This window comes from Phaeodactylum tricornutum, chromosome 1, assembly GCF_000150955.2.
Source record: "Phaeodactylum tricornutum CCAP 1055/1 chromosome 1, whole genome shotgun sequence".
Classification (NCBI taxonomy): domain Eukaryota; phylum Bacillariophyta; class Bacillariophyceae; order Surirellales; family Neidiaceae; genus Phaeodactylum; species Phaeodactylum tricornutum.
The window spans coordinates 2,160,380-2,173,114 of record NC_011669.1 but is presented as its reverse complement, the minus strand read 5'-3'; the positions used below and the strand labels follow the sequence as shown (position 1 = coordinate 2,173,114).

Below are 12,735 nucleotides of genomic sequence, written 5' to 3'. Positions count from 1 at the left end.
ACATATATGGCTTCTCAATAAGACTTGCTGAGGGCTAAATTGCGGTCGCTCAAATAAGCATCGTGAGACGTCGGCAAAAGAACTCTCCAAGTGTACTCGTTGTCTCTTGTCGACGGAGCTCAATTGCTTGATTTTGCAGATGCCTAAATGTTCCTTCACAATTCCATTTTGGAGACGAATCGTTCTTGTCGGAAACGTCAAAAAGCTCATTGTTCCGGCTCGTAAGATCTCTCCAAAATTGTCCCGATTTTTACATCGAACTACGCTATTGCGACGTAGCATTGAAAGGTGTATAGGACAGCTTCAACAATTGAAAAGCGCTCAATATAGAGAAGAGCCATTGAATCCCAAGCTTTGATTGAAGTCCGATTGTGATAGTAGAATATGAACAATCCAAATCCATATCTTTTGACCTTCCATAGAAACCGCGAAGTGCAAGGAGTCCAATCAGCATTATAACAACGAAAAAGGAATCATACATCCACCGACACGACGTCGACCGAAAGGAGCCGCTTTTTCATGTGCTCAATAGCCGTAGCAATCAGATCATATATGCCAATATGGGCAAACATGGGAAGAACGAATGAGCTTCCTGCTGGTATGGTAGTATGCACTTCCACAAAAGCCCTAAGCCGGAAAGCTTCTAGCAGTGTTAACTTCTTTTGATTGCAAAGACATCGTATCCCAAAAGACGTCACTATCGCTGGTATGCGAAAGATAGCCGTTTGCTCACTGTACACAAGTCATGAGGATATCTCCATCGCGAAAATGATTGAACGACATGCGCGGCGCAAATCAAACCGCTGGTCCGCTTCACATAACCAAAGCAAGCGCAACAGAGTGGGATTTTGGACGTCCAGATTTTTAATTCGTTTCTTCCAGAGAGCTCGTTGGATCCAATGCCACACTGCTCGTACCGTTTGGCTTGCACATACACAAGGGTTGACCAGCTTAGCTAGCATCCAATCAATAGGCATAAATTTGGCGACAGGATGGAAACTTCTTCGCTGTCAGTAAGGCTGATAATTTCTAGAAAAGACGCGTTAGCATTTCACGAATCTACTGCCACTGGTGACGAAATTTGATACTTACATTTATACTCTTAGCACACTAAGCTAGCTACACGCGCTAGGGAAAGTAGACATTTTCGGGTCCTATTTTGCTGTGTAACTGATAGTGAGAGAACTTTTCAGGTGAACCTATCTGACAAAGTTGAACCAGCCAAGGACAACAATTGATTTCGCACGAACCCATGGTTACAATTGTGACGTTCTTTCCAGACACTCGCAATTGCCTATACGTGCAGGACAGGCTTTGTGTTGGTAGATCTGAAAAAGTTGCGCTTGTCTAAAAAGATAATATGGAAACTGTAGTTCACATAAGCGACGACAATTCTGATGCTTCTGATGAAGATTATACAGAGAACTTAATAGAAGCCGAAGGGAGAGCCGAAGAATATGACGAGGACAAGGACGCAATTGTTTTGTCGTTTGAGATTGATGCGGAGGTGGGAGAGATGGATGATACCGACCAAATTGACTACACCATATTCACTCAAAATCGCTTTTGTGATACAGCCAAAGAGAAGAAAGAGAATGAACTCGAATGTGGAACATTATGTACTGTTAGCAAAGCACAAATCACCGCGAAAGCTTCTATCCCTGTGGACCATTCCTCATTCCTAACAACAGAGCCTTCCTGTTCCGTTCGGTTTTCTTCTTCCATTACGAACATACTGTCCCTCCCGTTAGACTCACTGCACTCGATTGCGTCCTTTCTGACGCCCGTCGAATGGTGTGGATTTGGACAGACTGGGAAACGTTCGAACCGTATTTGCAGAGATATCATTCGGCGCGTTCGTTTGCATGGATTCCGATGTGCAACAGAGGTCGTGACGGCTTGGAAGATCGGTGAGCATGCGGACGCGAAGGAACTTGCCGCTCTTTACATTCAGGCAGGCGTCCCTCTTTATCCCCAATGTCTCGGACACTCTTACCACACAATTCTCTGGCGCATGCAAATCGAAAGTCGTAAAATGCGAAGCACAAGGTCTTCGAAAGGAAATGACGAAGACGAGTCGTCGCCGCAAGAAGCTGTTTTGAATGCCCCATTTCTCGACCCTTTTTACGTTGAAAGTGCCGAGTTTAGGATGCACCATGACTACGTTGCCCAGGGAACATACCTGGAGGATAAGTGTAACTATTGGATAGGCAAGGAGGCTACAGAGGCAAAGCACCAAGGTTTTCCTCGAACTCCTTCCAGCTCTCCGTTTACTAACGAAGGGCTTAGTACGATCCGACGAATGCCACAACAGGAAGGTACTTCAATACCAAAGACTCCAACAAATATTCACCAACACTTGTTGGATCAACACTATTTGGGTCGCCTAGTGGTAAAAGATCAAAATGGTGCTATGGTAACTCCTCCAGTAAGTCTTTCCGCCGACTTCTTCCACCCGGCAAAACGGCGAACTCGGGCTTCGCTGGTCCGTCCAGTCAGTGTGTCAGTTTCTGAGGGAATGAGTGGTGTAAGGGTGGACACGCATACATTTGGCGGTGCGGAGGAATTGTTGGACATAGTACAATCTTCGAGCGAAGGGCTTGGAGATGTTAGGCTGCTTGAAAGACAACCTCCTTTATCGATATCACGTCTCGAATCTGTCTTGGAACATACCGATTTACATATCTATACGGCATCCTTCGACTCCACAACGACCAAAAATACAGCTGGGAAAGAATACGAGGGTATGAAGAAACACCTCCGATCGCGGTTTGGAAATTATCAGCGTCAGCTTGAAGGCTTTCTTCTACGTGGAGACAACAATGGCTTTGAAGAATCAATTCTCGACTTTTGGGATGAGTTCTTTCCACACACGTGCAATATACACTACTACGATAGGAATACGGTTGTGCCGCGCCTCTCACGTCTTGAAACCTTTCTCACAAAACCATGTCCAAAAGAATTTGGAATTGTTCAATGTGAAATTGAACGGATCAAAAGTAACGTTCGCGGAAAAGGGATGAGCATGAAAGGTCGCCTATTCCCTACTTATGAGTATCGACTTTTCATTCGAGATCGCCCACATAGCTGTTCTCACCAAGAAAGCGCCTCCGCGGATGAGGAGGCTTTTGTCCAAAGGGATACGGTTCTAATGGTGGCAAAGAACCGAGGAAGAAAGCACTTAGAAGAATCTGGTGTTGTTCCGCTACCAACTTCAGTCAAGAAAGGCTCTAACAATTTTTTTTTGTACCTGCCACAACAAGGAGACATCAATGCGCATTATAATATGGTAAATCCTACCCATTTGACTGCCACGACGATTCCGAATGGGGCTAGCCATGCACCGTTGCTCGATTCTGAAGGTTGTTCCTCGGTTCTGCTTGGCCGACTACAAAGCAACTTTATTGGTACCGAGTTCCAGATCTATACACCACGCTCGCGAAAGCCGGCCAAGCACAAATCTCCACAAACTTTCAATCACGCTGTCGATTTTCATTCCGAAGAAGAACCTGATTATGACAGTGGCATGTCAAGCGACAACAATACGAATCGACGTCGCAGATTCGGCCGTCGTGCTCGGCGGAGAAACAATGCCGAGTCGGTAGGGAACGGAAACGAAAACTTCAGCGACGCATCTTCTGTTAATTCCGGTACCTATCAACGAAGCAAGTCCTGCTCAGATATAAGTCAAAACCGCTCTATCAGGACCAAACGACGAGCAATTGCAAATACATGTAACAGCCTTAAACGATCCGGTCTGTATGAAGAAGAGGATGGAGCCATTACTTACACCGCCAATTTACTCGGTAGTCGACCACGAATAATGGATGTGTGCATACCAAAGGTATCGCCGGATGGTAAACCAGGAGGAGAGTGGAAGCAATACTTGGACTCTTGCGAGGACGCTGATGACTGTCGAATGTTGAGATGTTTTCGACAGGTGCAACAGAATATTGAAAATCATGACGAACAAGACCCTGCAGGCGAAAACATCAACAATGACGGACCACCTCCCGTAGAAAACGAAAATATCGAGGATTTTGGATTGCTCCCTCTTCAGAATAGACCACCGTGGTGGAACGTTGAATTAGGTTCTTTTGTTTTGAATTTTGGCGGTCGCGTCAGTGTCGCCTCGGTCAAAAATTTTCAGCTTTGTCATCGAAGAGACCAGGACAACATTATGCTACAGTTTGGTCGTATTCAAGGGAGACACTCATTTACCATGGATTTTCAGCATCCATTGACTGCGGTACAAGCTTTTTCGATTGCTATTTCTTCGCTTCAATCGAAAATCTCTTTTGGCTAGTGATTAATTCTAGAGTCTGTTTTTTTGTTTCGTCTTGGTATTTGTTATGGAAGCTGAAAATTGGGACCTCTGTCTTCAGAACTAGCTAGGCAGGACAGGTTTTCAAGTGGCGAGCTGCAGAGGTACACAGATCCCAAACGTATACTTCCTCGTTGATGAGCAAGAAACAATGACGCTAGCAAATGACAATGACACCAACATCGTGCTCAATTCTGACTCCAGAACGTCGAATGACAAACATTCTCTGAGATGCTGCTTGTTTCCATGAAATTCTCTTTCTGTTAATTACAATTAGTTAGCACCACCTTACTCTTATCGGGTGCTTGCCTTGAAGGCGCTCTCGTAGATGCAGGTAAAAATAATACACGAATTGACTGTGAGTCCCAATCGCACATTTATTGAAGTGACTGGAAAATGTGTCCGTTGTAGATAGAGAATAGTCATTGCTGAAACCGTATACGTTAGATACATTTCAATATTAGGTAGTCTTTGGTCGCGGTTGTCGACTTTATTAATATTCGACTGAAAAGTGCTTGTGTGAAGTGCTCCGAAATGATGTGGAAGCTTTCAGTGTGCTCGCATCCTATGCGCTACACCCCCGCGGTGGTTTTGTTTCTTTTTCTGCTACAGGACCATCTCCATAATTGCGCGTGTTCCGCTCGTGGACATCATCCAATCCGCCTATCGCAGCGTTCACAGCAATTGTCCCGGCGGAGGAGCTCTGAAAGCAAAGGTAAAAACTGATCATTGATATTCGTCCCACTGAAGTGGAAAATCATGGCGTCGGAAACTCCATTTTCCTTTCACTGCATTATATGCTTCGAGGAGTTCCATCCCGACGTCCGATACCCCGTTGTTCTTCCGTGCGGACATACGTACGTGTGCAACCTATGTGCAAATCGCTTGGAGAAGTGCATGGAATGCCGTACCCCGCTGCATGCGATGACTCCGCGCACTCTCCCATCAGAGTCCGTTACTCATCGTCGAGTGTTGGGGGCGCCTGCCACAGCGCGCTCGCCATGGGCCAGCGCACGGGCGGGACGTGCGGCCCCATCAGAACTCTTCCAACAAGACCATCCTGCTCATCCTCCAACGGCAAAATCGCGATTGCCCCTGCCCAGAAATGTAGTTCTATTGTCTCTGATTGAGGCAACCGAGCTCGCTACGCAGGATATTCGCAAAAAGCACAGCAACTCTATGCAGTCAAAAAACTCTCGCGACGCGAATTCCTTCGAATCGGCAGATTCGAAGGATGAAGAGGAAAAGATCAGACTGTCAACGTCCTTGGCTACGGGCGACTCGGGAACTTATGCGGTAGCGCTCCGCGAAGGGCTCGAGATATACCCATCTCGTCCGCCTACCAAAGATATGGATGGCTCCAGCCCCAACGTGCCGGATGAAGACGTCGAGACGCTAGTTCGCTTCTTCCACATGGATCAGAATGCAAAAGCCAGTGAAGAGTGTACACCCCTTCCCGCTGCCCGTTTGAGTTACGGCGACAGAGTCCAGATTGTTTCGGTAAATGCGGGCTGGGCAAAATTGGCACGTGGCTATGGCTTTATAAAATCCGACAAAAATCTAGTAAAAGGTGCGTACGCTGGAAGTCCTACATCTCGGCCACCCAATTATGCGTGTATTTACACGCCTTGGTTCTGTCCACATACTAGTTGGTGGTTGCGTTGACAAGGCTTGCAAGCTGGAAGCAATGCTTCGTACTCTCTCCAGACGCCGTAAAGAATTACGGAGGGAGCAAAGTCAAGTTGATAACCAGTTCATTACGATAATGAGTGACCTTCAAGCTTCGCTTCAGAACACTGAGGACCTCACAGTCATTTGTGCAGATGCATTCGCGGTTCCAGAGACAAAGGTGAATAAGAAAGTCGGTTCCGCTGATGAAATACCAGCTACGCCTGCTGAGCGACTCATTGAGGAAAACATTCCGGCGGATGAATTCCACAAGCCTTCAGCGCTTCCTCAAAATCCAACACGTCCATCGCGAGGTGGACTCATGTGCTTTGCCAGCGAGGTATTCGATCAGGATAACACGGAAGGGGGATCGATGTTTTCTGTGTCACCGTCTCTTTCCAGCAATTCCGTACTCGGAAGCTTTCTCTGGTCCGAGTCTGTAGACTCATCATCTCGCCGCAGTTTTCCGGCTGCTTCATATCCTTCGCCTAGCCAATTGCGGGCCGGCGCCAGGGCGTGGCGAGAGCTTCATGGCCGTGAGCCTAGCAGCGCCGTGGATTTTCGAACTGGTCTGAGTGGCCACACGGCATTGCTGAGTTCACATGCTGGGTCCCACGACTATTATGATCCACCACGAACAACGCCCTCGCGAGGACTTCCCAAAATGAGCAGCCATATGGGGTTATCCGTCGGATATCCTCGACGAGGTCGTCCAGCTCGCACAATCCTTGACAGAGGCACGGGGACCACCCCCGGGGATAGGGAGGCTCTCACCAACACTGGTTCCGTTTAGGGCGAGGCCGAGAGGACGACAATTGTTTTCTAATTTCATTGTACTGTTAATACATGAACAGCAGCTTGTATAAAGATCCTTTATTTACGTATATTTGGTTTCGAAGCAATCCTTTCGCTTTCCCGTCGGGCCAACCTCCTTATGTCGACGGCTCAGGAGGTGTGTCTTCCACGGTGGAAACCTGCGTCCATTGTCCATCTAGCCCCGCTTTCCACAAGGTGACGTCGGAATCTCCCGACGAAACCGCCAATAGGAGTCCCGTGACGCTCCAACTGACTCTCCAGACGGGTGCTTCAAATTGGTGTAGAAGCGTAGGCTTCCAATCTTGTCCCAGTCCTTCCTGTTTCCAAATCAATACCGTCTTGTCCTCCGCACAGCTGGCGACAATATTGTGATTCGGCAGTAGCGAGGGTGCCCACGCCACATCCCGTACCCAGTCCGAGTGTTGATGTGCGGTATCCAATTTAGCCTCATCCGGAACCCAAGTTGTACCGTCCTGGCACTTCCAAAATCGTATGGCATTGTCGCATCCTGCCGTCACGAGTCGGGGTTCCTGGACCTGATCCGTCGGGGACGCCGCGGACGGGTCGTAGTACGCCCCGTAGGGTGCCCAGCTCACCGCATTGACACCCATGGGGCAATCCGTGAGGTATTCGACGGCCCACGTATTGTTGGGCTGGTGCTGGAGGACGCTGACCTTGCCGTCGGAGGACGCCGTCGCCAGCTGCAAACCATATTCGTGCGGAGCAAAGGCCACACCGTTAATGGAGGAATCGTGCAGTTGACGAGCCGCGTGTAGCATGGTCCATTCGCGGGGTCGGCTTTCACGGTGAATCAGAACACTACCATCGAACGAGCAGGATGCGAGGACTACGCCGAACTTGGGATGTGCCCAGGAAACCTGCCAGACGGGACCTTCGTGACCCTGGAGCGTCGCGGAAAGCTCGTAGGCGGAATCCGATACGTTGTACACTTTAACGGTACGGTCTGTCGGAATAGAACAGGAACAGCAGTAGTCAAGTGTTATTCACAGTCAGTACGTTTCGTTTGACTGTCACCGAAATCATCCAACACAACATGTACCTAGTATACACACACTTTCGTTCTTACCGGAGCTGCACGTCGCCAGCTTGGCGCCGTAGTAATCCATCTGAGCATCGTGTACTAGGTCTTCGTGTTGAGTGTCAATATAGATCGGGGCAGAAGAAGCCTCCGTTGGTGCCGCAATAGCGGTAGACGCCGTCGTGGTCGCCATGGTTTCGAGGCTTGTTTTGTATACCAGTGGGCTTTGGTGTGGCTTGTTTGTGTTGTGTGACCGAAGATGGCGCTAGCTAGTAGTAGCGGCGCCGCACAGTACTACCTACAAACATTTCGGAGGCGAGTAACGCTGTCTAGACTGTAATATACCCTACAGACACTAGATTCCGGCGCAAGCTTTAGGGTAGGTTTAATGACTGTAGCCCCGGCACCTAAAATGCGACACACCCCAAATCGATCGAGATCCATCGTGGGATTCAGCCGGTGCTTTCGTGTTTCGTTTCGAGCGACGGTCGTTTCCCATTCCGAGCAGTATTGACTGTGGGTGACCAACGCAAAGATACGTGTGAGTCCGGGAGCGTGTGTGTATGTGTGTGTGTGTGTGTTAGTGAGTGTGTGAGTTAGTGCACAAGCGTACGGAAGCATTCCTCTACCCCAAACAACTCCATCGTGTGACGCAAGCAGAATCTCTCGCTGGTCTCGCTGGGTGGTGGTGGTGGTGGTAGGTAAAAAACATGTGCGACCATGATGTACCGGTACCCCTCAATCGTCAACAGTCGCGGTTGGCTGGCAAGTCTCCCCATCACCCAAGACCAGCCGGGGCTTCCGAGGTGGACTGGAACGATTCACTCGTCTTTCTGTGTCGCAGGGTAATCGTCGCCAATCTGGAACGTTACCCCCCGGAAGCCTTTGGAATCGTGGACGAGGACGAATGGGAATCTTTGATCCGCTTACGGCATCAACGTACGGCTCCCAAAGCAGGATCGGGAGGTTTAGACGGAACGGGACGGATCGCACCGGCCCTCAAAGATCCGCACCTTTCGCAAGTGGAAGCCGCCAATCCACACTTGGCGGAATCCGCGATTGTAGATTGGCTCGTATGGCGGGATTGTACCGAATTTCGATTTCGGCGGGGAGGACTCACCCGACCCCGCGCCTTGACGCTACCATGGCCTCTTCTGGTCAAATCCATTCGCAGTTGCGGTTCCACTTTACTACAAACGTTAAGCGCAGAGAACAGGCAACCTGATCCAACAATTCTCAAAGAGCGAATCGATCTACTGATGGAATCACCCATGAATGTGCCGTTGCTGCAGGCGTCGGGGATTGGAAAAATGGTCAAGGAAGCGATGCGCTTCAAGTACGTTCCGGACGAGACTGCCGCCCAGCTTAAATTGATTTTAAACTTATGGAAAGAGCTAGCGGCTAGCTACGGAGTTGAGCTGCAGTCGCAGAAAAGCGAGGCGGCGACTCTCGGAGGGGATTGGATTCAACGTGCCAAGCAGGATCAGGAAGATTTGGAGCAAGTCGAACGATGTCAAAGCTGGCGGGAACTTTTTGCTTACCTAAAGCAACGCGAGGAGGACCGTCGTTCATCCCAAGGAAAACGTATGCGAGAGATAAGGCAAAGTCTTTCTCAGGACCGCCCCAAAGTAGTCAAAGTGCGACCCACGAGTGCTCGACAACATCGAATACTGGAACGCCAGCCGGAACACAAAGACTCAAATAATAAGATGTACAAGCTTCGGAAGGAAGCATCTGTTGTCTCCGCTCGAAGATCCCGGGCAAGTATTTCGTTGAAAGCGAACCCTCCTGCCAAGAAGTCGACGGGATCGTTCGGGGCTGCCGTCGCATTCGCGGCCGTCTCGAAAAAATCCAACGAGGCGAAACAAAGACCCATAACGCTTGTGCGAATGGCGGGCGCAAAACAAATGCGTACAGCGGGTTCCGCGTCCAAAGCTGTTGTTTCGCGACAGAGCGTGTTGAAACACAAAATTGTACGCAAATGAAACGATGCTTTTCTACACGAATAAACATTCCTATCTAAAGGTGCTTTTTAATATTGTCCTATTCGTATTGGACAAAAAGGTTGCCTAGTAGCGTCGACCACCACGACCACGCCCTCCCCCTCCACGGCCACCAGAAAAGCTGGTCAAGGCTTGGAGCTCCTGAGGGACATTCTGGGACGTGCGGTTGAGGATATCAACCAGTTCCCTGGCCAGACGAGCGTTCTTGTCGGGGACAAAGAAAGACACTGCGAAACCTTTCTTACCGGCACGTCCGGTACGGCCAACACGGTGAATGTAGCTATCCATCTCCTTGGGAAAATCAAAGTTTACTACAATACGGATATCGTCACTGTAGAGAGATAACGAAAACGAGCGTGAGATAAACATGCAACTCAAATTCTGCATACCGTGCCGTTACAAAATGATCGATTACGCCCACGCCGCAACAACACTCACACATCCTGCCGAAAAAAAAATTAAAAAATCGTCAGACCATTGTACCCAGAAAGTAACATTCTGTAAATCCCCACACCAATGATTCTACGTACCAATCCACGCGCAGCAACATCCGTAGCTACCAGAAGTGTACTTTGCATACCCTTGAATTCACGCAACGCCCAATCACGCTCTTCCTGAGATTTGTCTCCGTGCATGGCACGAGCTTGAAAACCGTCAGAGCGCAAGGAACGTGTGAGCATGTCGCATCCCTTCTTCGTTTCCACAAAAACCAGGACACGATCTTTGGGACTAAGGTTCTCGCGCAAATAACGCTGTAGGTTACGATACTTGTCCATGTCCGTGCACACTTCAATAATTTGCGTCACATCCTTGTTGGCTGATAGATCCAGAGAACCGACTGTGACTTGGTAAAAGTCTTGAAGGTAGTCGTTCGCCAAGGCCTGGACTTCCTTTGGCCAGGTCGCGCTCCACATGAGCACCTGACGATCGGGACGAATCTGTGAGACGATCTTGCGCAATTGAGGCTATTTGGAGAAATAAAAAGACGTGCGTGTGTGAGTTGCGTCCGTTGAACTTGCTGCGCATTCGAATTCGTTCTCGCGTCCTCCCTGGCGTACCTCGAACCCCATATCCAACATGCGATCAGCTTCGTCCAAGACCAGGTACGTGACGCGTTTGAGATTAGTGTTGCCCTGCTCCAAGTGATCAATCAAACGTCCGGGCGTGGCGATGCAAATTTCGGCTCCCGCACGCAACTCGCGAAGCTGCGTGTGCTTTTTGACTCCACCGTAAACAACGGTATTTTTGATTTCGGACGAACTACCAAACTTGTCACATTCTTCTTTGATTTGCACGGCTAATTCACGGGTGGGGGCCAACACGAGAACAATGGGACCATCACCTGGTTTCAAATACGGCTGTGGGATAACCGATGGAAAGGACAGTAAAAAATCGTGAGGAAACCGGTCGTCGACATATGACTTGGCTTTGTCTCTTGTGTTTCTCCAGCAGCGTGCGCTTATTCAAACAAGGTAGCCAGGACCCTATATCCAGTCATGCGAGAAAGACAGCACTCGCCTCTCACTAAATCAACACCGATGAAACGTACTTGATTGTAGGTTTTTCAACGATGCCGACAGCGAGATGGCGATGACCATCCATAATCAGTCGAGCAATCGTGCAGCGTAGAAAGCACGTGCCGCCGAACGAATGATAGTTTCTCGCTGGAAATCTGGTCCTGAATTAGCCTCTACATAGGCTCCACCTCGCGTCACTTCGTTGGAGGGCACACAGCAGTCAACGGCGTAGGAAGAAACCTGTAGTGGGATTCGACACCGGATCACTCGCAACAAAGCAACCAGCACTGCGTGGAAGAAAGAAACTTTGACAAGAAGAATCAGCCACGTAGTAGTTATTGGCGCATACGACTTACCTGGGCATTGATGTGAATCATGGCGGGCAAGAGGAACGCCAACGTTTTACCGGATCCGGTGGCGGACACGCCCACCATGTTGCGTCCCTTTAAGGCCATGGGCCAACCCTGGCTTTGAATCGGCGTGGGCTTGTCGAATCCACACTTGAGCACTTCGTTCAGCACGTATTCCGGCATGGAAGCTTCGTCGAAAGTCATGACGGGTTTGGGCACATCGTGTCCGCGCACCACGATTTGTTTCGAAGCCCGCCAGGCGTCGGCTTCCTGATCGCTCCGGGCACGCACGTCGGGATGTTCAATATAAAAGTCTTTTTCGAACTGTACGAGCTCCGTCTTGCTAAAGTCAATGGATCCAAGCGTAGCACCGAGGTTGGAGCTGCCGTAGGCACCGCCACCTCCCATGGGCGGACCGCCGTAGCCACCTCCTCCTCCACCGCCGTAGCCGCCTCCGGCGCCGTACGCTCCTCCCCCACCTCCGTACGCTCCTCCTCCTCCGTAGCCACCGCCTCCTGCTCCGGGACCTCCACCGTATCCACCCGAATCGCTGTGAATAAAAAAACTGGAGTAAGATTACTACTCACCTGCGGAACATTTCACGAGAAATAGCTCTCGATGGACGGCGACCGTGGACGCATCCAACCTCGTCACACTTTGCCAACGCTCTAGACGTACCGATATCCGCCTCCGCCGCTGCCGCCTCCGTAATATGACATGGTGCTATTAACAATTGCAAAAAGTTGGAACAAGGGACACGCAACGTTCGAACGTTGGGAATGGTATGTCGTTCCTCGTGGTTCCCCACAATCCACGCGGTGGGGCGGGTGCGCGAAGAAAACAAGGACCACGAGACTGCGGGCGTTTCTAATGGAAGCCGATGGCGTGCGGGGGGGGGCCCTTCCAACGGAGCCCATTCTTTCGATTTACTTTTCGAAAACGAAAAGTAAAACTCCCTGTTCCTTCGTCTCATTGGGGGGGGGGGGACTGCCCAGCGTTCCAACGCGCCCACCCAAAT

At 49.8% G+C, this 12,735-nt stretch overlaps 5 protein-coding genes across 5 annotated transcripts; 3 read left to right on the top strand and 2 right to left on the bottom strand.

The window, feature by feature from the left end:
* Window positions 1-1,360: 1,360 nt before the first annotated feature.
* TLTF1 (tubby-like transcription factor) lies at window positions 1,361-4,340 on the top strand (the record flags this gene model as incomplete). The annotated part of the gene is made up of 1 exon (XM_002177425.1): window positions 1,361-4,340. One exon carries the CDS (start codon window positions 1,361-1,363, stop codon window positions 4,304-4,306), a length of 2,946 nt encoding a protein of 981 aa, XP_002177461.1. The 3' UTR covers window positions 4,307-4,340.
* Window positions 4,341-5,070: 730 nt separating this feature from the next.
* On the top strand, window positions 5,071-6,785 carry PHATRDRAFT_43150 (predicted protein; the record flags this gene model as incomplete). The annotated part of the gene is made up of 2 exons (XM_002177424.1): window positions 5,071-5,894; window positions 5,974-6,785. The coding sequence occupies exons 1-2, from the start codon at window positions 5,084-5,086 to the stop codon at window positions 6,783-6,785; spliced, it is 1,623 nt and encodes a 540-aa protein (XP_002177460.1). The 5' UTR covers window positions 5,071-5,083.
* Window positions 6,786-6,847: 62 nt separating this feature from the next.
* Window positions 6,848-8,047, bottom strand: Sec13 (predicted protein). Its single transcript, XM_002176886.1, has 2 exons — window positions 7,896-8,047; window positions 6,848-7,772 (listed from the first exon to the last, which is right to left on the bottom strand). Exons 1-2 carry the CDS (start codon window positions 8,038-8,040, stop codon window positions 6,925-6,927), a joined length of 993 nt encoding a protein of 330 aa, XP_002176922.1. The 5' UTR covers window positions 8,041-8,047; the 3' UTR covers window positions 6,848-6,924.
* A 308-nt stretch (window positions 8,048-8,355) lies between these two features.
* PHATRDRAFT_43148 (predicted protein) lies at window positions 8,356-9,832 on the top strand (the record flags this gene model as incomplete). Its single annotated transcript, XM_002177423.1, has 1 exon — window positions 8,356-9,832. Exon 1 carries the CDS (start codon window positions 8,558-8,560, stop codon window positions 9,830-9,832), a length of 1,275 nt encoding a protein of 424 aa, XP_002177459.1. The 5' UTR covers window positions 8,356-8,557.
* Window positions 9,833-9,916: 84 nt separating this feature from the next.
* PHATRDRAFT_17862 (predicted protein) lies at window positions 9,917-12,489 on the bottom strand (the record flags this gene model as incomplete). Its single annotated transcript, XM_002176885.1, has 6 exons — window positions 12,396-12,489; window positions 11,724-12,267; window positions 10,909-11,208; window positions 10,381-10,815; window positions 10,289-10,293; window positions 9,917-10,181 (listed from the first exon to the last, which is right to left on the bottom strand). Exons 1-6 carry the CDS (start codon window positions 12,434-12,436, stop codon window positions 9,917-9,919), a joined length of 1,590 nt encoding a protein of 529 aa, XP_002176921.1. The 5' UTR covers window positions 12,437-12,489.
* Between the last annotated feature and the right edge of the window lie 246 nt (window positions 12,490-12,735).

Bases quoted from the DNA above. Each gene is read 5' to 3' on its own strand.
- Sec13 (XM_002176886.1), bottom strand. From the start codon at position 8,040: ATGGCGACCACGACGGCGTCTACCGCTATTGCGGCACCAACGGAGGCT. The intron at 7,773-7,895 runs GTAAGAACGAAA...CTATTCCGACAG, and splicing joins GCTGGCGACGTGCAGCTCCG to ACCGTACCGTTAAAGTGTAC.